The 21,904-nt window shown below is 32.2% G+C and overlaps 1 protein-coding gene and 1 long non-coding RNA gene across 5 annotated transcripts in view; one reads left to right on the top strand and one right to left on the bottom strand.

Moving 5' to 3' along the window:
* Positions 1–3,700: 3,700 nt before the first annotated feature.
* On the bottom strand, positions 3,701–6,551 carry LOC118683251 (uncharacterized). Its single transcript, XR_011395800.1, has 3 exons — positions 5,829–6,551; positions 5,575–5,764; positions 3,701–5,508 (listed from the first exon to the last, which is right to left on the bottom strand). It is a non-coding gene; the product is annotated as an uncharacterized lncRNA (long non-coding RNA).
* A 527-nt stretch (positions 6,552–7,078) lies between these two features.
* The window catches only part of Eaf (ELL-associated factor), a 41,220-nt gene continuing 26,394 nt past the window's right edge, over positions 7,079–21,904 (top strand). The window contains exons 1-3 of one of the 4 annotated variants that reach the window (XM_070107618.1): positions 7,079–7,458; positions 8,443–9,314; positions 9,425–9,517. In XM_070107618.1, coding sequence (XP_069963719.1) covers positions 9,188–9,314; positions 9,425–9,517 — 220 coding nt within the window. In that variant the 5' untranslated portion in view covers positions 7,079–7,458; positions 8,443–9,187. Of the gene's footprint in view, positions 7,459–8,049; positions 8,238–8,442; positions 9,315–9,424; positions 9,518–21,904 lie in introns of those variants that run through there. The other 3 variants (XM_036375779.2, XM_070107619.1, XM_014233156.3) reach the window with 3 other exon arrangements.

Genomic DNA, 21,904 nt, shown 5'->3' with positions numbered 1-21,904 from the left:
TCCGACACAGTATGTCATCCACCTGCCATGTCTTGCGGACCTATGAAAACCACTACTTGCGCGTTGTTGGTTTTACTTTTGCCTCACGCGTACACTTCATTAATAAACAATTTAAATAGCTCAATGATTTATCGCGGCTAATAAAAATTAATTTCCACTGACAAATATCCTCAATCATGCAGCTATAAATCAATTCCAACCTGTCATAGTCACTCACAACAGCACCTCCTTTCGCACACGTACTCATACAAACATAAACGAAATATGTATCATGTGGTTATTTTATTAAACGAGTACACTTGCTAAATGGTTGCCCCAACGGTGCTGTGTCAAGCGTATTTTGCTGGCAGTTGCTTTCAAGCGCGAACTTGTCTGCCGCCTCCTCATTGCCATTTATGTATGCACCACTAGGCTACTTCACTGTACCGGCATTCGCAAACTTGCATAGTTGGTTAAAGCGCTGGTTTTTCATAATTTACCAACTCGTGGCTAAATTACCGAGCGTGAAGCAAAAAAACGTTTTGGTTGTAAAAAAAAGTGAGTCACTTGCTGTTTTGTGTAATTTTCACCATTTATGCGTGAGTTTAGCGAGCGCAAGTGCGAACGAGTTGCGCCATTTTGTACACACGTCAACTACGAGTATTCATATGACAATGGCGGAGTTTTTGGCGCCGATAAATCACTGAGATCCGTTATTTTGACGTTTATTGGGCAATTTGATTTTACTTTGATTTTGACGTGGATTTATAAAGAGTCAAATTAGGACAAATTTTTTAAATAATGTGCAATACATCAAAAATATATAGTATATATTTAATATAAAAATAAATCAAAGCAAAATTAAATGAGGACTAATAGAGATTTTGTCTTGTAAATATAAAAAAAATCGTAAAATAAAAACATTAAAATTGTATAACAAAAACGTGCTTTTTATTAAATAAAATTATATTTAATTAATACAATAAAGTAAAAGAAATTATTTATTTATTTTAATGCCTTTTTCTTAATGTGGTATATAGAAGTAACCGAACATTTAATACCCTTGCAACTTGCAAGGATCATAGACGGGGAAATATCTTTAGGTGTTGGCAAGACTTTATATTAAACTAGGGAAAGTTCACTGCAAAGCAAAGGAACCAGATGGAATTGAAAAGTTTGTTATATGAGAAGTAGACGTGACCGATTTCGCACATTTTCACAGTTCGGATAATCATGCATACCAAATGTGGAATTGGTCAGGTAATTCCTGAGATATATTGTAGATAGTCGGATTGGGTTCCGAGAAATATATGTAGCAAGTTTCATGGAGATATCTCAATGTTTACTTAAGTTATCGGTTGCACAGTCGGACAGACGGATAGACAGTCACTCAGAATTTAACTTATTTAACTTTATCTATCTCGATTAGTTTTAGGTGATACAAACAACCGTTAGGTGAATAAAACCATTATACTCTGAAGCAACATGTTGCTGTATAAGTGGAAAATATATGAATATCTGAAAGATTTAACGTACCAAAACAACTTCTTATCAGCGGGTAAATAAAAACCACAAATTAAATTTTTTTGTTATACGGTGCTTTGAACTATAGATGATTGTTATATATATATTATATATTGTTAAATATATTGTTTAAGGAGTTAGGTCAGTTCTCGAAAACGGTGACTTGACAATTTACAATGGTTGTAAGGAAATTTTAAGTGAAGTTTTATTGAACATGTATTTTAGTGAATAAAATTTTTTATTCTGTGACAAAATGGCTGTCACTGAATCAATTTTCGGAATTACCATTTTCAAGAGAATCTCTACGACACCGGTGATTCTGGAAACTCGTGCCATTTGAAACAAACAAAAAACGTTATCTTGATTTTGCTAGTAAAGAAGGTATGTTTTAAATTTACATCAAGTTTTCGCAAAATAGTCGATTTGAAAAAAAGATTTACATTATTTTACAAAATATTACCTTGAAGCTACAGTTGCAAGTACAAGTGAATTCGTGTATTAGTCTTCGAATAGGGAAAATTTTTCATTATTCTATCATTTGAATAATGGGTTTAACTTTAAGCGTACTTTAAATAATTTTATTCGAAAACCCTAAACTGGCCTTACCTCTTAAAGCAATAAACGAATATTATGAATTTACCAGTGACTCTTAAATAAAATAAATAAAAAAGCGACTTACTTGCCACTAATTTAAGGTTATGTTTCGCATCATGTTATATTTTATATTTTCTATTGTAAAATGGACAAAAAGAGATTTGGACAACAATACACCTGTCCTAATTATTAATTAAAATAAACTTTACTATAAAACCTACGACACGTTGCTCCTAAATCCTCCTAAATCCTCCTAAAAATAAACAAACAAATTTTCCGCATTTAACCAAACAATGGCCAACAATTTCAAGTTGGCGCTGATCAGCTATTTCAAAAATTAAAATACAAATACAAACAAAGCAAATGACAGGTATGTCCATATGTACAGGGCTCAACTAATTAAATCCGCCTGGAAAATAGACCATGTACACTTTCTTTTCTGTTACACTAAGTAATCTGCAGCAGCCGATAAGGATCGGATGAGTAAGACATGCAGTTAGACAGACAGAGGCGCCGCCAACTTTGCCACCAGCGTCGCGGTACTTGCAGTATGATTACGATATGATCTGCAAAATCGGATCAAGGAGAGGAAAATGCACGGCAAAACGCTTTGTACATGTACCCATATCTAACCATATATATACATATGTATGTGTGTGCGGAACCTCTCACACAACCACAAGAACGCTAGTCAACTAGTCTACTAAACTCTTTTACTGCTTAACATGTTTGGCTCGTCTACCTGCACGCTTATTGAATGAAGAAAGCGTTCTTTATCGTCGTTAATTGTTTAGCGCACTGCTTATCTGAATTAATACTTTTTGCAATTCCCTAAAAGATCGAAAAATTAATGTATAATATTCCGTACTCTTATTTTTTATTGCACTTCTTTTTACTTCGGGAAAATGCTGTTTAAAAATCTTACTATCTTTTTTCTTTTCAAAACTTTGATGCGCCTTTATTGATAAATACAGCAATGTAATCGATACCTTTTTGAAAATAATTCCTTTTTTATGTTTTGGCTAGTAAACTTTTCTTGCAGCTTGAAAAGAGTCACTCATGTGTACAGTTCGATTATTATCAGCAAATGCAAGGTGTGCAATTGTGGTTATGAAGCAGTGGGCATTCCCATATATTCGACATAATTCTAGGAGAGAAATGCATAATAAACTGTTGTTGTATTACTTGAATAACCCAAAAAGTAGCAAAATTGTATGGTTGCTGAGTGCTACCTAATTGCGTTCATTTCCTTTTTAATTTCTCTGCAAAAATCCCGTGATTGTTCTATACATATATGTATAACTTAACCTAACCCATATATAACCGCTTGTTGGTGTTCTAGTGGAGTAACGCTGCTTCTGATTAAATATCTTTATAGGGCACACCTATGTGATATTTTGAAAAAAAAAGTTCATGTTCTGATAGTTTATACTTTTAAAAATAACATACTCTAATTTCAAATCAATATAATATCAAATCAAATAGTTTTTGAGTTACTTCCATTTGAAGAGTAAAACCTGAGTTCAATCAGCTTTAAGACGGTCATTCCATGTGACGGACTGTTTTTAGGATTTTTTTTCTACGACCAGTAAATAGATAGAGCTTTAAATTTATTATATTTTATTAACATATATTTTGACAGTAAAAATATAAATTTGAAGCTAAAAATATTATATAGAACATGAGTTACAGCGTTGTGTACACCCCGCCTCCGGCTGATTGGCTTATCTGAAACAAAAAAAATTAGCGGCGTCTTGAACTTGGAAATAATATAATATATAATGATAATTTTGGATTGATAATAGTCCCTTCCATGCGTTTACATATGCCTACAAATTTCAAGTCATTCGGTCAAACCTTTTTGAGATACGACGGAGAAAAGTGTAAAAACACACAATTTAAAAAAAAAACGCGTTTAAAGTTCCAGGTCTGCCAACTCAGCGCTCCGAACAGTTCCTTCTTCTAACTGCTGTGTCTTTAAAATGATGCCTATCACATGGATGACCCTCTTAAACGCGTTTTTCTCGAAACAGCATTTTTCGAATTTTCTGCAGTGATAACTCGAAGACAAATGATCTGATCCACATGAAATTATTATCTGCCTGTTTTGTATATAATTCTACCTATAATGACCAATTGGTTTTTTGATCTGATGAAAAATTAAGTCTTGGCAGGCTAAAAACAACAAAAATTTGAGGTAAAATTGAAATTTTTTTTAAAACGCTATCATTTTGTAAATTTTAATATTTTTTAACAATTTTTTTTGTACGGAGAATATCTTCTGGTGTTCGAGAATTTTTTATTTTTAGGTTTCATCCACGAAGAAGGCCGGAATCACTGCAGCAGTGAAGCACGCTTCTTTTGCGCCGTCGAAGATCTCGTATAACTCAAAAAATCAATAAATTTTATTTTTTTAAACTTCGCTGTGTATTCCTTAAATGTGTATAAATATACTCTGAAAATTTCAAAACACTACAAGTATATAAAAGTTTTTTGTTTTTTATTCCCAAAAATCGACGTTTTTTAAGCTGTCACACTAGATGTGATCCTTCATTTAAAAGCCTGGCGATAAAAGCAAGGCCTATTGTTGGATCCTTAATATTTCTCAAAGCATTTTGAAAGTATTTTAATTACTCTTAATTTTTATTTTGTTTGGGTATTTTTTTTTAACCAATTTGTAAGTTATTCCTCCGTTTTCAAAATATAAAAATAAACCAATTATAAAAATAGATTTTACTTATTTAATAATTTTTAATATTCGATTCCGACCACACGTGCCGTCAGTTTTTTAAGTAAAAAAACAGTTGTTAAATATTATGAACTTGAAGCTTTCCGATATGGAGAGCTTTACTTAATTTTTGCACCATAAAAAAATATAGAATGAAAATTGAAACTTATTTTGACTGCGACTGTAGCGTTAATTTTAATTTAAACAAGTAAGGAAGGGCTTAGTTCGGATGTAACCGAACATTTTATACTCTCGCAAAGTCAAATAGTATACTCGTTTGAGATTTCTTTGTGGATTGACTGATATTTTCGGTAGAAGGTCAACTATAGGCACTGGGGTCCACATATTTAGTACTTAGGGGCTTGAACAGTTTTGGTTCGATTTAGACAATTTTTGGCCACAAGGTGGCATACTTTAATCGCATTATTCACGCAAAGTTTTATCCCGATACAGTCATTCTTGCCTGATTTGCATAGTGGAAAGTGAAAGAATGCACTATGACACGTTATGCACCGAATTTGGTTGAAATCGGTTAAGCAGATCTCAAAATATAAAAGTTTTTTGTTTTTTATTCCCAAAAATCGACGTTTTTTAAGCTGTCACACTAGATGTGATCCTTCATTTAAAAGCCTGGCGATAAAAGCAAGGCATATTGTTGGATCCTTAATATTTCTCAAAGCATTCTGAAAGTATTTTAATTACTCTTAATTTTTACAATTTTCTATTTTTTTATTTAATCTAATATTTACAGTTGCCAGAGTAACGAATATTGGTAGTTCCGTTTTATTCCGATGGTAAAACAGTGCTGCTATCATTCCTTACCGAATGTCTCGTTAGTCCAGACACAAACCAAACAATTGCATCAAATAGGTACACAGTGTCTTCCAAACTGTTCACCAACATATTTATTTTTTTTTTGTTCTTAATTTATAGTCATACCTATAGTTATTTAAATTTACGAACCTTAGTATCAATTCATTAATTCTTTATACTTATTTATTACGTTATTATCTGTGAATTTTTACTCTTTGCGCTCATACTTCTTGTTTGATCCAAGAACGAGAGCTTACAATTTCGGCCAGTTACTGTTTTAATTTGCGTTTCACGGAAATGACGCCATAAAAGTATACAGGGTTGAGTTAAGCCCACGAACAATTAAATATTAACAAATAAATTTTAAAGATTCAATTGCAATTAATAGATTAGGTGTTGGCAGAAACATTAAAATTTTAAATAATTTTTCATTTAAATCAATTGGACGAAGAAAAATTAGTTTTATTAATAGATAACCTAGTGCCTGTCCGATTCTTCTTTTTAATTACAAACTGTCGGTCATAGGAAATTTTTTCGATCAGACACATGTTTTTCATATTTTCAAAAAGTTGTAAATCAATTTCATTGAAAATTACCGAGCGGTTTTCAAGCAACAGTGGTCACCACTACAAAACACATAGTTTTGAAAAAAAAACTTATTTTAAGTTTGGGAAGCCAACTACACTGAGTTAAGAACAACTTACAACTTACGCTCATATCTCCGGAACTATTTGTACAATAAGCTTCAAATTTTCGGAGAATATTTCTAAGATATTATTCTTTAAGAAAATGCAAAACAAAAAAACGTTTTCTTTTGAAAGTTCTGACTACTCTTAACCCATAAACTATCTCTGTATTCTTGGTTTAATAACGCACCAATGACATTTATGTATTACCTGCAATCCTTACCTTTTTATCTCGTCTTATATAATTTGTTTATCTATATTTTACAATGATTTAATTACATTGTTTAAATTTAACTGTTAACTGCTTCGAAGGAGTAAAATGTACAGGAAGCTGACTTCAACTGCATTAATTATTATTATTAATAATATTAGTATTGTCGATATTATCACAATTTGTGTGATCTCGTCAGTCCGGTGGATGACATTTCGCAACAGCTGGTAATGGAAAAATAGCCAAGCTTACCAACCTTTGAATTTTTAAATATGCTCTAAACACTGGCAATAAGTTTTATATTATTTAACATTTTTGAACGGAGTGAACGTTTTCACATATCAATCTTATTATGTGTAATTGGTTTTTATTTAAAAACATAAGTTAATTAAATTCTGAAAATATACATTTAACGTATGATATTGCTTACATTCTAGAAAAATGTATTTAATACTGTGCAACACTGCGCTACGAATGACAATAGAACGACATAGACAGCGAGGAATTGTAAGAAGCAGTCACGCAGAGAAAATACCAAAAACGGTGAAGTATTGCTGAAGTGATGAAAATGCACGAGACGTAGACGAGACAACGACGACAGCGCGACGACGTTCAGATCAATCGAAAGAGAAAATTATTATTTGACTAACGCTAATCATAAAGTGGTTAAAAAATCGGAAAAAAACGTGAGTGCGGAAATTTATAAAACAATCATATTGGAACGTGCAAAAAATTTGTTTTGATTTTTGTAGACGTGTAAAATTTTATTGCCGTCGTTATTGCGGCAGGTGCGCTGAAAGTCGCGAGTTGCGCCGTCGTCGAAATCGAAATCAAAAACGTCGACACAAAGCATCGAATAATTTGGTGTGGAAAATAACCACACAAAAGTATAAATTAAATCAATTTTGGGTTTATCTGCTTAGGTGAGATTGCTCGTGTTTGATAGTTCTTTTTCTTCGAGTACACATACACTAGTGTGATAATGTCCATATATTTAGATATATATATGACATATAATGTAAAGTAGTACGAAAATTGCAACAGTTTCGCCACAGGCAGCAACAGCGCCAACACGCAGCGCCCCACACCTTTTCACCTACCACCCTCATTTTCCTCTTCATTTTTTTCACATGCATAGCCGTCGTTAATGACGTCGACGGCAGCGTTGCGTAGAGTTGTTGTCAGAAGACGGCAAAGTGACGTACGCGTAATTCGTTTTTTTTTTTACGTTTTTTGCTTCACCTTTACTTTTCTTATACATTCTTCTTTGAAAAGTGGTCAACATACTCGTATGCCGCATACTTGCGGGGGTGGTTTTGGCGACAGCTGGGTGGCAATGTTGTCTGCAGCGCTGTTGCTGTGCTGAGTTAAACGTTGACGTTAGCTGAAATTGTAACGGCGTGGCAAACCTGTCGTAGTGCACCCATTGTGTTGCTGCATTTTTTATTTGGCAAAGCCGGAGGAATGTACATGTGAAAGCCTAATACTCGAAACATATGTTCTTTCTATTTTAGTGTGTGAACAAGAATGTAAAGATAAAAAAATTGTATAAGTAGAAATGAAAGATTATATATTAAAATCAGACGAATGACTGCTATAAGGGGATAAGTGAAGGGTGTGATATTTAAAAAAAAATTTACGAATTAAGTTCTTCAGAAAATTAGCACGCTACTAATTACTGGCGGTTGGCTAAGCTGAGTAGGTAAAATATGAGGTTTATTGTGAATTGAACAGCTTTTTAGTAATGATGTGTGTGTGAAGCCTAAAATAAATTCAGAATATTTGTGATACATTTGAATATTAACGAAGATCGCAAATATTATATTACATCAAACATATATGTATCTAACATGTGAATAATATAATCCGAGTTTTTAAGTGATTAATTTTGAAATTTCTTGTTTCAGAATAAAATCAAAATAATAATATATAATGTGTGCTAAGTGTAGTGCATATTTCTAATTGAGAATGTAGTGGTGCTGGGCGCCTCTCCGCCTGGAAGTGCAATTAACAGTTAAAATTTCAATTTAAGTGTAAATAATCTATTTTTTATACGTGTACGTGTGTGTGCAATTCCGTATTGCACCGAAAAGCAAAAAAATTCCGAAGTCATCGGGTACCACAACGTTACAGCGTCTCAAGGCCAAGGCTGCAGGTGGTAGCGTAAAACGCAGTCGAACAAGCAACGCAGCGGCTGGGACAACGGTAACATCTAGTAATAGAGGAAGTAGTGGGATTGGAGGAAGTGCTCGTGCAGCGGGCGGTCGTAAATTTACTGCAAACAGTATAACACAATTGCAACGAAGTGGCGGCGGCGCTGGTCAGTGGTCAGCAGGGGCGGCGGCGACGACGGTTGGAGCGGGTGCTAGCACCGGAGTCAGTTCCTTTACAACGGCACCCGATTGCTCTTTGTTGGTTGAAAGGGAATCGGCATATTTGCAAGGTTTTCAATCACCAAGCTACAACACCACAAAATCATATCAACAACAACAAAACCAGTCCAATTACAACAATTCCCTCTATAACACCAATAATAACGCCAGTGCCAATTATTCAAATCACTCAACTTACGCAAATACATCATCGTCATCTCCACACACAACTACAACGCCTCATAACAAACTTCCAAGCGCCGGTGTTGGGGCAACGACGATGATGATGACCAAACATAAAAGCTCGCTCGCAGAGCGCCTTAACATTGGAGACGAGGTGCGCGATTTAAAGCTTGGCTGCACATACAATTCAAAAAATACAACGACCGCCTTTCACACTATCAAATGTAAGTATATGCTCATGCTTGTATATTTTATACATCGGGTTATTTATAAAAACTATACTCACCAATTGACAAATAAAATAACATTAACATTTATTCTCTGTATTTAACAGATGACTTCAAGCCAGCAAGTGTGGACAAAAGTAAAGTAGCTACAGTGGACGTCGGCTCCAATAATCAAGTTACCGTTACCGTGCCAAATTTAGGTGAGTAGAGAAAAAAAAAACCATATATGGATACTTCAAAATTTTACATACAGAATAAGGGAGGAAAATATGTATAAGTATATAAGGGATCAAGTCTTAAACGAGAAAAAAATAATAATTATATACATAAAATAGACATCAGTCTAAATTAAATGCATACCATTCCTTTAAACCTAAAATGGATTAGAGATGATTTTCTTACATGCCTTTAGTCCTTTAAATTAAATCCTGTTTATTATGTTTGGGTATTTTTTTTTAACCAATTTGAAAGTTATTCCTCCGTTTTCAAAATATAAAAATAAACCAATTATAAAAATAGATTTTACTTATTTAATAATTTTTAATATTCGATTCCGACCACACGTGCCGTCAGTTTTTTAAGTAAAAAAACAGTTGTTAAATATTATGAACTTGAAGCTTTCCGATATGGAGAGCTTTACTTAATTTTTGCACCATAAAAAAATATAGAATGAAAATTGAAACTTATTTTGACTGCGACTGTAGCGTTAATTTTAATTTAAACAAGTAAGGAAGCGCTTAGTTCGGATGTAACCGAACATTTTATACTCTCGCAAAGTCAAATAGTATACTCGTTTGAGATTTCTTTGTGGATTGACTGATATTTTCGGTAGAAGGTCAACTATAGGCACTGGGGTCCACATATTTAGTACTTAGGGGCTTGAACAGTTTTGGTTCGATTTAGACAATTTTTGGCCACAAGGTGGCATACTTTAATCGCATTATTCACGCAAAGTTTTATCCCGATACAGTCATTCTTGCCTGATTTGCATAGTGGAAAGTGAAAGAATCAGATGGAATTTAAAATGGTGTTTTATGGGAAGTAGGCGTGGTTGTAGTCCGATTTCGCCCATATCCGCACTATGACACGTTATGCACCGAATTTGGTTGAAATCGGTTAAGCAGATCTCAAAATATGGGTTTTCACCTAAAAGTGGGCTGTGCCACGCCCACTGTCTCATTTTGAACGCGGTTCCTATAAAGTCATCTCATACCATCCCAGAGATAAAATTTAATGTCTCTGGCGTGTTTAGTGCTTGATTTATCGCGCTTTTAGTAGTTTTTAACAGTACCGTTATATGGGGAGTGGGCGGAGTTGCCACCTGATTTCACCCATTTTCACACTGTAGGTAGAGGTTCTAAAACCATTTGCTTCCAGTGAATTTTGTTATTATTTCATTAGCGGTTTAGGAGATATGCACATTAAACCTATTAGGGGCGAGACCACGCCCACTTTAAAAAAAAATTTTAACTGCAGATGCCCCTCCCTATTGTGATCCTGTATACCAAATAAGCGTCTTGTATCTTGTTGTGGAGCTTAGTTATGGCAATTTATATGTTTTTGAATAATGGCGTTTTGTGGGCGTGGCAGTGGTCCAATTACGCCCATCTGCAATACCAACCGTCTCACGGTATCAAGAAACATGTCTACCAAGTTTCATAAAGATATCTCAATTTTTACTCAAGTTAGAGCTTGCACGGACGGACGGACAGACGGACGGACGGACAGACAGTCACCCGGATTTCAACTTGTCTCTTCATCCTGATCATTTATATATACATAACCCTATATCTAACTCGATTAGTTTAAGTTGATACAAACAACCGTTAGGTGAACGAAACTATTATACTCTGTAGCAACAGGTTGCGAGAGTATAAAAATATACGTGCATATAATAAGTTTGTATCTACAAGTATTTTTGCTGATAGGTCAAGAAATGTTTTTTTTTTTAGAACTGCTGAGGAGGCAGTATCTTCTTAAGTAAAGTAAGTACTTTTACATGATAAAAAAAGCTAAAGAATGGAAAAGCTAAAATGTTATGCAGTTTTCAGTGGTAAAATGTATTGCTCAAATCTAACTCGGCCTGATGAACTTAGAAAACTTATTTCTGACTAGGTGTCACTCTCATTTACCACTAATCCTATATTTTTATATACAGGTAGATATTCAAAAAGTATTTGGCATAAATACCATAAAATACAGGATTAGTAATCTAAACTCCATTTGGAAGTGTTTGACATGATTTATTCTCTATATGAATATGACACATCGACCTATTAGAGAGCCCTGTATATACAATGAACACATACGTACAAAAAAAAAATGAATTGTGCAATAATGTTGTTAATATTGTAGGCACGACAGGCAACTTTGTTACATTTGCATACATATCTAGCGTTCGGCTGCACACACACTCACATTTTACAATAATTTCCTGTTTTCTTTAAGTATTAAAAAAACATTTGTTGCTAAGATTAATAAATTTGTTTCATATTTTGAATATAACATAGTGGATGCAAGATTATTAATCCACTTTAAAAAGAATTTGTCGAAAAATAACATCCATTTGTCTTCTATAATTGTTTGTTAACCGCGCTCTGCTCAGTTGAATTCAAGTGAGTGCGTTTGCAAGCACTTTTGTTTAACATACAGCTATCAGTTCATACGTGCCTTAGCATAAAGGCGAACAACTGGCTTTACTTTGTCCCTCTGCCCCAGCAGTCGAGGCTGACACTCCGACGATAATCAGCTGACTTGTTACCCTGTAATGTCAGACTGATTGACATTGATTGTTTTCAATATGTTCTGTATTTTACAATTTTCTGTTGTCAATTTCAATATTATTGTTTTCATAGAGAATCGTAAATTGAGTGGGAGTTCCCAGTTCGTGAAGTAATTGTGTTATTTTAATGTGATTGTGGTAAAAATGTGAAATGTTAGAATACTGGAATTTGAAAAAAGGTTACAATTTAAGCCAAGTTTCGTACAATAATTTTTTTTACCTAACCTTAAAAATTGTCAATGTGAAACTTCCGTTTTATACATACATACATACTTGCATATTATTCAATTTATTTCCGGCTTTAATTGCATTCTGATATAGAAACTAAATTATGTACTTTGTATTGGCACTCCTCGCCTTATGATATAGAACAATAAATAAAGTACATAGTTGCCTCATAATTAGAACCAGATTGAATGATCAAGTGAAAAGTTGCTGTATTTAATGCGGAAAAAAAAAATAAACTCATCAGAACTCGAAACAAGTTCATTAACAAAACATAATCACTAACTCTGCTGGTTGGCAGAATGTAATGAATGCCGAGCTGAAAGCAATCAAAGAGGGGATGTGAAAGTAGAGCGCTTGAAAGTGCACCACACTAAGCTTGTTCTACAACCAGTTCATATATGCACGCATACATACATATGTACGTTTGTGCATAGTTTACTGGTTTAATTTCGCTGGCTGGTTTATGGAAGGCAGAAATGAATCAGTGGTTGGTCTAACTTGTTAGCTTACAAACATGTGCACATAACAGCCAACTGCTGTGATTTTAAGTGAAATTGTAGCAATGTACTTGCAAACATCTCCACCTGTGCGCACACACTCACAAATGCATACATATGTACATATGCTTTTTAAAGTGAAACTTTTTGTAAATCGCATCACATTTTTTTCATGTGTGTGGTCCAAGCTCAAATTGAACGTATTGGCAGCTATAATCATTTTGTCTGCTTGTTCTTTGTTGTAATATTTTCACTTTTCAACGTTTTTCTTTAAATTTAACATTTTTAGTATTCTATCTTGGCCTGCAGCAATCGCTTCTATTTTCTGCTAAATTTTTTGCTCTTGTATTGGCAACAATTACCGGCGTCCGGACGATTAGCAGTTAACAGTTGTTGGCTGCCCATTACAGTTCTGCCTTCCGCACACACCAGCCAATTTGGCTTTTTGTTGCTTAGTAGCTTTCTCATTTCAACTTCATATTTTGTTTGGTATGCCAACTATTTGCGAACAGTAACGGAAATAAGCTACCACATACATACATATGCATGTACATATGAACATTTGCTTCTAGTAACCAGTGTTTAGGCAAGCTGTGATGCTAGCTTATACTAATAGCGCTGCAAATATATTACTAACCATGCCAGCTGTGTCTATAACAGTTGCTGTCTTAAATTTTAGTATAGTCAACTAACCGTAAACTCTAACTTTTACATAAAAAATATTACAAGTTCGTTTGGTTTTATTTCAATTATTTGTTTATTTATTTAATTTGCTATTTTGCTCACTTAACCTGCATAAAATTTATTCATTTTCTGCTTCACTGCTGGTTTTTTTTATTTCTTTACCTCCCACCGCGTCGCACCACATTTATCCACCTATTCTTTCGCCGCTACTCTACAATATTCACCCACATACATATACATACATATGTACATACCCATGTATCTGTGCTGGCACATAGCTAAGCTTCATTAATGGAATTCACTGTGAACGCCTTACTATATGCATGGTTAGTTTACTATCTCATTAAACTTTTTTTCTCTCTTCTGTTTTTCGAGTTATTTTCTAATGCTCCAAACTCATCGTTGCCTTCAATTGAGGTTACCCACTTTATGCCGTTTATATTTGCCTACAATATGTATTGTCAAAAGCAAATATTTATGTAATAGTCGCAGTGGTATATTTTCATGGCTCCACCTACTGCTATAAATTGTATTTTATTAAGTATTTTATAAAATTTCTTTTTATGTTAACGTTTTGAGTGAGTTGGCAACTATTTAATAAAATCCTTTAATTAACTAACTTGCGTTTGTTTAATTTTCTTAACCTCTCGTGCCTTAAGAAAAATGTATAAATATAAATTTCATCTAATTTTTTTAAATTTTGTATTCTAAAATATTATTTCCTAAATTTCTTATATTGACACATTAAATAAACTGTTTTTTCATATATGAAAAATTTCAATTGTTCTCATTTTTTGACTTTTTTATGTTTGGAGGTTTTACATACATCTCAGAACATATTCCCTGTTCCATAAAAAAAAATTATTTGTTGCTGTTGTAACATGTGTTTTAGCAATTTTTTATATTTTATTAATATTATAACACCCAGGTATGCCGGAGACCCTTTAAACCTTATAAATGATCAGCGTGTCTGTGTGTCTATATATACGCGAACTAGTCCTTCAGTTTTAAGCTATAGATATGAAATTTCGCTCACTTCATTTTCTCCTTAAGAAACTGTTTCTTTGTCAGAACCGTCGATATCGACCAACTATAGCATACAGCTATCATACAAACTGACCGATCAAACTCAAGTCCTTGTATGATACACTTTTTTATTTGTCAAGCTATATTCACGGAATTCGGCATAGATTATTATCCAAGACATCGTTACAATCTCCAAACTAATTGTTCAAATCGGCTGCCGTACACACTGATCGTTTAACTTAGGATAAAGATCTTTTATATTTTTTGTTTTTAGTTTTTATTTAAATTCACTCGTCAGCTCAATTTGCTTACTTCTACTCATAAATTTATACTCGAGAGCTTTTTTTTCTAGTGTGTTTAAAATGAAATGCCCATTGTGTGTTATCATAAACAAACACTTGTTAACTAAATACTTTATTATAATATAATATATTTTTTTTTCTGCCTTATCATTTGCGATAAGTACAATTTATTCTCAACTTTTATATAATTTCTTCTAATATGAAGAGTACAACTAAATTCTAATTTTTATTATTTTTGAGTGTAAACAAAGTTCTTTTTTTTTAATTATTTATTGACATGAAACAGATTTTTTGTATACCTCGATTATCTGATAATAAAGTGAGCACGTGAGTTCCGTTATATTGATAATCAATGTGCTAAGCTGTTTAAGCTAAGTTCCTAGAATAGTTTTGAAATGTGCGTCAGAGCGTAACAATTTTTTTTAATTGTTTGAGTCAAACTTTGAATGTATTCTTTATTTCTATAGAATAAATCTCAAATTTTATTTCTAAAACCAATGCATTGAGAAATATGTTGACATATAGCTCAATTAATTACGTTATTAAAACAAAATCGTAACATTAATAAATACATATATTCCCGATAATATTTATTCAATTTGATTGTCTGATATAAGCCTTTACAATTTCTTATCAAAAACAAAAACGAAGTATTTCCCTTTACCACACATTAAACTATTAATTATTTTATTGCCTTGCCTATGAACTTGCCGCATAAATGAGTACATACTAAGTATTTGAAGGCCACATCTATTCTATTATCTGCTATAATGTTTACAAATTCTACAAAGTTATCATGCTTCTTTATTAAGGTCGGTGAAGTGTTTGTGATAGAATCTATTAAAACCGAATTGAAATTAGTTAATTAGCATACAAAAAATAATAATTTTTTTATTCAATACATATTTACACATACATATATGCATATACATATGTACATAGATACAATCTCGATTTCTAGTGAATTGTTTGTATGTGAGTTTGTAATTTACCTTTAGTGATTACGTGTAATCAAGTAATCAAATATTTATGAACACTGCTGAGTTGAGGTGAATTTTTAAACTTATTAGCAGGAAATATCAATTATTTTGTTTTAAAGTAAACGTTTTTGCTTACCAAAGATAATTGACTTTTATACCATAGTTAAAAATTTCACCGCAACAATTAAAATATACAAATGTATGTTAGTTATTGCTATCAGCTGATACTATTTGACTCATCACTGGTAGAAATATTTAAAAATGCTCAAAAAATTTACGAAAAATTATGAAATATTTGTAAAAAGTTGAAATATTATGTTTTATTATAGCTAAAAAATATTTACTCACAAATATATGGACTTGTGCAAAACACTTTCATGATTTTTGATAGATTAGCATCGTATGCCTTTCACTTTCAGTCGTTTAAACATAACCAATAGAAAAGAATAACAGGTCCACACTAATTAACGTCGAGTATGTAAGCTCCATTCTATACATATGTATGGTAAATATATATATTTTTATGTACGTATATATGTCTGTATATACAAGTAATCTTAAAAATGACGCGAACGCTTTGAGAATCTGGTGAAGTTGCCACCCCACCGCACACACGCAGACGTCAATTGACGTTGCTGTGGCTGCTCATCTGCAGTTTGTTATGTGTTGGCGTTAATTGATTTAACGCCTTTCACTTGTGCTGCTCAGCGCCACGAGCAATCTCTTTCATTTTCGCATTGACTTATTGTATGCTTGGGTTTTTCCACGAATTTGTTAAAATTTTTATGAAAGTACAAAATGTAATCTGTTACCTAATTTTATTAATGAATTTTTAATATGATTAACAACACAAAAAATTTTAAACGAAAGTAAAAAATAAACTGAAAAAAAAATTTAAGTTATAAGAAATAAAAAACTTAAAGATGAAAAATAAATATAATTAATTAAAACTATTTATAAAATATAAATAATTAAAATTATTTATAAAATATAAATAATGATTTATGATAGAATTATGTATATTTATAAGTTTCCATTAACTAATTAAACTTACGGATTGTCGTAATTCTTATTGGAAATTTTTTTCTGTTAGTCAAATATTTATGAGGCAATTTACATTGCCTCGTGTAATTGCACCACTATCAAATGGTGTTAACAAACTCTATTATTCTTTAAAATAATTACCATCTATTTTCCAACACTGGCATCAATTGAATGAAATACATCATGCAAAGTCAAAATCGGAAGAAAACGGGAAAGGTGATTGTGCGCAAAGCTAAAGTTGCAGCAAGTCGCAAACAAGTCAGTTAGTTGATGAAAAATAAAAATCCCTAGCGTAAAATTCCATTTCAGTTTTATTATGAAAAGAGATTATGTAAATGTCTTGCAAACTGTCAGCAGCGTCACTGCAGCCGTCATCGGCAACTCGTACACGGTGCACGGCGGTAATTTGTTGGCACGCCAACTGTTTCAGCAGTATCTGGTGACAGTAGTGCAGTGGCAGAGTAGTATAGTGGCGGTAATAAAAGAGGAAAGCGCTAAAGCATGCGCAAGGAAATGTAGGAAAATAAGCGTTGAAATATAGAAAAAGTTTCCTTTCATTATCAAAAGCCGTATTTTTTCACCACTTCCACCAGCGTCGCCCATTCATTCAGCCATTCACTAATTTCCTGCAAATATTCGCCAAACTGCGACGACGGAATATTATTGCGACTAAGCAACCGAGTAGCAAACAAATCTCTGTGTAACCACGAGCGACAACCAATTTCAAATAAGCAAACAAACAAACATTGTCACAATTGCACCGCCAGTCGGTGACAGTCTAACGTCACGAGCATTACTACCGCCACAGTTGTGTCTCCATGCGCACATTCACTATTTTACGAGTATTTCATTCTTTCATCGCATTTTTATGATTAAAGTTTACTGCTGTAAAGTGTTTAGTTTGCTTTTGAATTATTTGTAAGGAATTTTTTTAATTTCTACAATTTACTAATAAAATTTTGATATATATAATTTTTGACTCTATTCAAAAACAGTTGTTTTAGTATATTGGGCAGTTTTCTGTCCAACGACAGAATTAAAAAAAAAGTTTAAAAAAATATACAAAGAAATTTTAACAAACTTGATTTCGAGGTCAGGTCGTATGACAGTTATATGCTATAGTGGTCCGATTTAAACAATTTTCCAGAGATTGTAATGTTACCTTGGAAAATAATCCATGCAAAATATCATGAAGATCTCTTGTCAAATAAAAAAGTTCTCCATACAAGAATTTGATTTTTATCATTCAGTTTGTATGGCAGCTATATGCTATAGGTATTATATATAAAATAACGTGTGCAATATTTAAGATCTATGTTTCAAAAACTTAGGGAATAGTTCGCGTATATTCAGACGGACATGGCTAAATCGACTCAGATCGTCGTGTTGAATATTTATATACCATATGTATATATATATTTTATAAGGTCTCCGATGTTTCCTTCTGGGTGTTACAAACTTCGTGGCCAACTTAATATTCCCCGTGCAGATTATAAAAATAATATATATATATAAACTTTAATTAAGAAATGATATTAAGTATGAATTTAATGAAAAAATATTTACTTAAATAATGAAATTAATATACTCTTGTGTTCTTGATTAGCAAAATTTTTAGTTTTTGTTTTTTTTGCAATTAAAAACTTTTAAACAATTTTTTTTCTCTAACTCTAACAAATTTTTGAGTAACTAAAATTATAACCAAATTCTTTATGGTACTTTTTAATTTGCTTGCAAAAGTATATTTTTTAGTATAAAAAACTAAATTAACTAGCGCAAATAAATTGAGTAAATGAAAGAAAACTACAAGTAAAACCACATAAAGTGAAAATCTTACATAAAGCTTTCACCTTCCGCCAAATGTCTAGCTCTTCAATATCATTTCACTGTCAACGTCTGCCAGCGGCTTGCACTTTTAATTTTCTTCATACTCCCACTGTTTCACTGCATATTTGCTACAATTATATATAACGCACACACACAACATCGCCAGTAATGATACTCCTTTTCATTATGCGCTTCTGTGCAATGCTTCGTTGATTACCAACATAAAATATCAGACAATTATTATACGGCATTTTCTTAGTTGCCACTTCTATTTGGTATTTCACTTTTCCTTTGAAATTTAATTACTACAAAAATAAAAACAATCATTATATATTATAGGTATATATATGCACATACAATGTTTGTAAAAAATTATGTCATGATGAAGGCTCCTAGCATCGCAGTTAGTTACCAATTAAGGTTATTATTTGTATACTCTTGCAACATGTTGCTACAGAGTATAATAGTTTTGTACATCTAACGATTGTTTATATCACCTAACACTAATCGAAATAGATATGGAATTATATACAAGTATTATATATACATATATATAAATAATCAGGGTGAAGAAACGAGTTGAAATCCAGTGAGTAAAAATTGAGATATCTGGATGAAACTTGGTACATACATATACCTATTCCTTGGCACCCAAAGAAGTTTGGTATTGCAGTATCATTTAATTAAACGAAAACCTATAAAGTGCCATAACTAAGCAGTAAATTAAGATTCAGAACTGTAATTTGGTACAGGGGATCCCAGTCGTAAGAGGCACTTGTGGCCTAACATTTTTTTAAAGTGGACGTTGCCCCGCCCTCTAATTGCTTAAATGTACATATCTTCCAAAAGCTGAGAAGAAGTATTTTTAGCATTTCTGTGTTTTAGCACACTGTCAAGATGGTTAAAATCACATAATAAACACGCCCACTCCCCATATAATAGTTATGTTGAAAGTTACTCAAACTGCGATAACTCACTGAATAAATAAGCCACAAGCACTAAATTGTACAACCAGGAAAACAGGAAAGGACTTTGAAAATGGGCGATTAACAACCACGCCTACTTCCCATATAACAAACTTTGAAATTCTATCTGTTTCTTTCACGTTACAGTATACAAATCAAACAAATCGAATTGTCGAAATCGGACTATAACTTTTGAAGGACCCAGATACCATATATGTGGACACCAGTACATGTGATAGATTTTTTAACGAACATATCGGTCAATCTGTGAGTTTTAGTATCAAAATTCGGGAAGAATATTTTTGTGATAACAGTATGCTCTTGTGCTAAAAATTGGTAAAATCGGGTCAATATTTCCGTTAGCTCTCATACACCTAATATAAATATTTTCGAACTTTCGGTTAACTTTATTCCGCAGCTATCGGTCAATATGTAAGAAATCTTAATGCAAATCCGAAAAATCTTGTTTTGATAATAGTGTATATTCTTGCCAGTAATTGTAAGTAATGGATGCAATACTTCCTACTTTTAATTAAAATATATACGAAAATCCCGTATATCACTTTACATTGCGAGAGTATAAAATGTTCGGTTACTCCCGAACTTAACCCTTTCTTGTTTTATTTTAATTATATTATATAAAATATATTTATAACACACATGTTATTGCTCCTTAACATTACATAGTCACCATAATTTCCAAGACTGCAGCATAATGCCAGCTAAAACCGATTTAGTCAACCCATCATCGCTGTCGAGTGTAATCTCTGTTTTGGTATAACATGTACACTACACTTAATTTACTTTCATCCGGCAGTCGCTTTATTAATTTTGGGTATTTTCATCCAACACACTTTTTACGCCATTATTGTTTTGTATTACCCCTCTTTCTTCTCTTTAGTAATCAAAATTCATTTGATTTAATTTATCATTTTTTAAGGCCTTTGCTATCGTCAAGGTTTTCACATACAACATTTATATTTTTACCCGTTTGTTATTTTAGTTGTTAAATTAAAACCTGTGTTCCTTCAACTTTGACTAATTATGTATTTCGAATTGTCATGTGCGAGGAATATACCGAAATATGTGTGTTAAGTTTTGTCAAATGCCAAAAAAAAAACTTTCACGCACCGCTTGTCAGCATTCCGAGGTTAATGATAGACGATTTGACATTGGACCATACATATTCGGCGTTTACTTAATTATGCCAAGTCGTATTTGGTACTGCTCAAATAAAATGCCAAATGCCAGTTGGAAGAGTGGAATTTTTGAAATTTCATTTTCTCTTTTTTAACTTCTATTATTAAGATTTGCTAATTATATGATCACTTATATGAGTAGTTGTAAGAAGTGACTTTATTTGAAGCACTTTTTGGCGTTGTTTTTAATATATACACATACACATTTTTTTTGGAATTCTTAACCATACTACATACATATATACACATAAATTTGTTTTTATTATTTATGGTGGAATTCTTAACCATACTACTCTCTGTCTCTTAAGCGTTCGTGAATCTGGATTTTACAATTCTACAGTCCGCTTAAAGTGCTTTTAGTCTATCTACACTGTTTAATATATCTTCGTTGTCCCAAATAATTTCTTAAATATTTTATAACAAATTTTTTCAGACATCAACTCCATCATTACTATGAAATAATCATAGAACCTATAAAACTTATAAATATTTTTTTATTATTTAATTCAATTCTTACTTTTTGAATACGCAACTAACAGCAGATTTTATGTTTTTTTTTTGTTTTAAATAAGGGTAAGTTTTTGCGTTTGTTTTTTGTTTTGCACTGTGTGGCCAGCAATTTCACCAACAACTTTCAAAATTAACTTAAATACTAAATATTTTAATGGTTATTATACTCGTTTGAGATAATTACATAATAGAACTCATTATTCGTGCGCTGACTTCATAAAGGTGCTCATCAGAAATTTTAGACTAAAATTTCAACTTAAAAAATATTATAGATTAATTAAATTTAAAAAATAATAATCAAGATTAACAGAAAATATTATTATTGAAATATAAAGAATGTGCTAAAATGCATGTTACAACAACAACAAATATAATTTTTTATCATTTTTTCTTATTTATGCTATTATTATTAATATAATTAATTTTTTTTTATAAAAATATTAGTATTGTTAGACATAAAGCGCATAAAATACTCACTTACTTATTTACTAACTTTTTCTATAATTCGAAATATTATGCAACGTCAAAAATAATTCAAAACAG

Source organism: Bactrocera oleae, chromosome 4 (assembly GCF_042242935.1).
Source record: "Bactrocera oleae isolate idBacOlea1 chromosome 4, idBacOlea1, whole genome shotgun sequence".
Taxonomy (NCBI): domain Eukaryota; kingdom Metazoa; phylum Arthropoda; class Insecta; order Diptera; family Tephritidae; genus Bactrocera; species Bactrocera oleae.
This window is presented reverse-complemented; position numbering and strand designations above follow the sequence as displayed.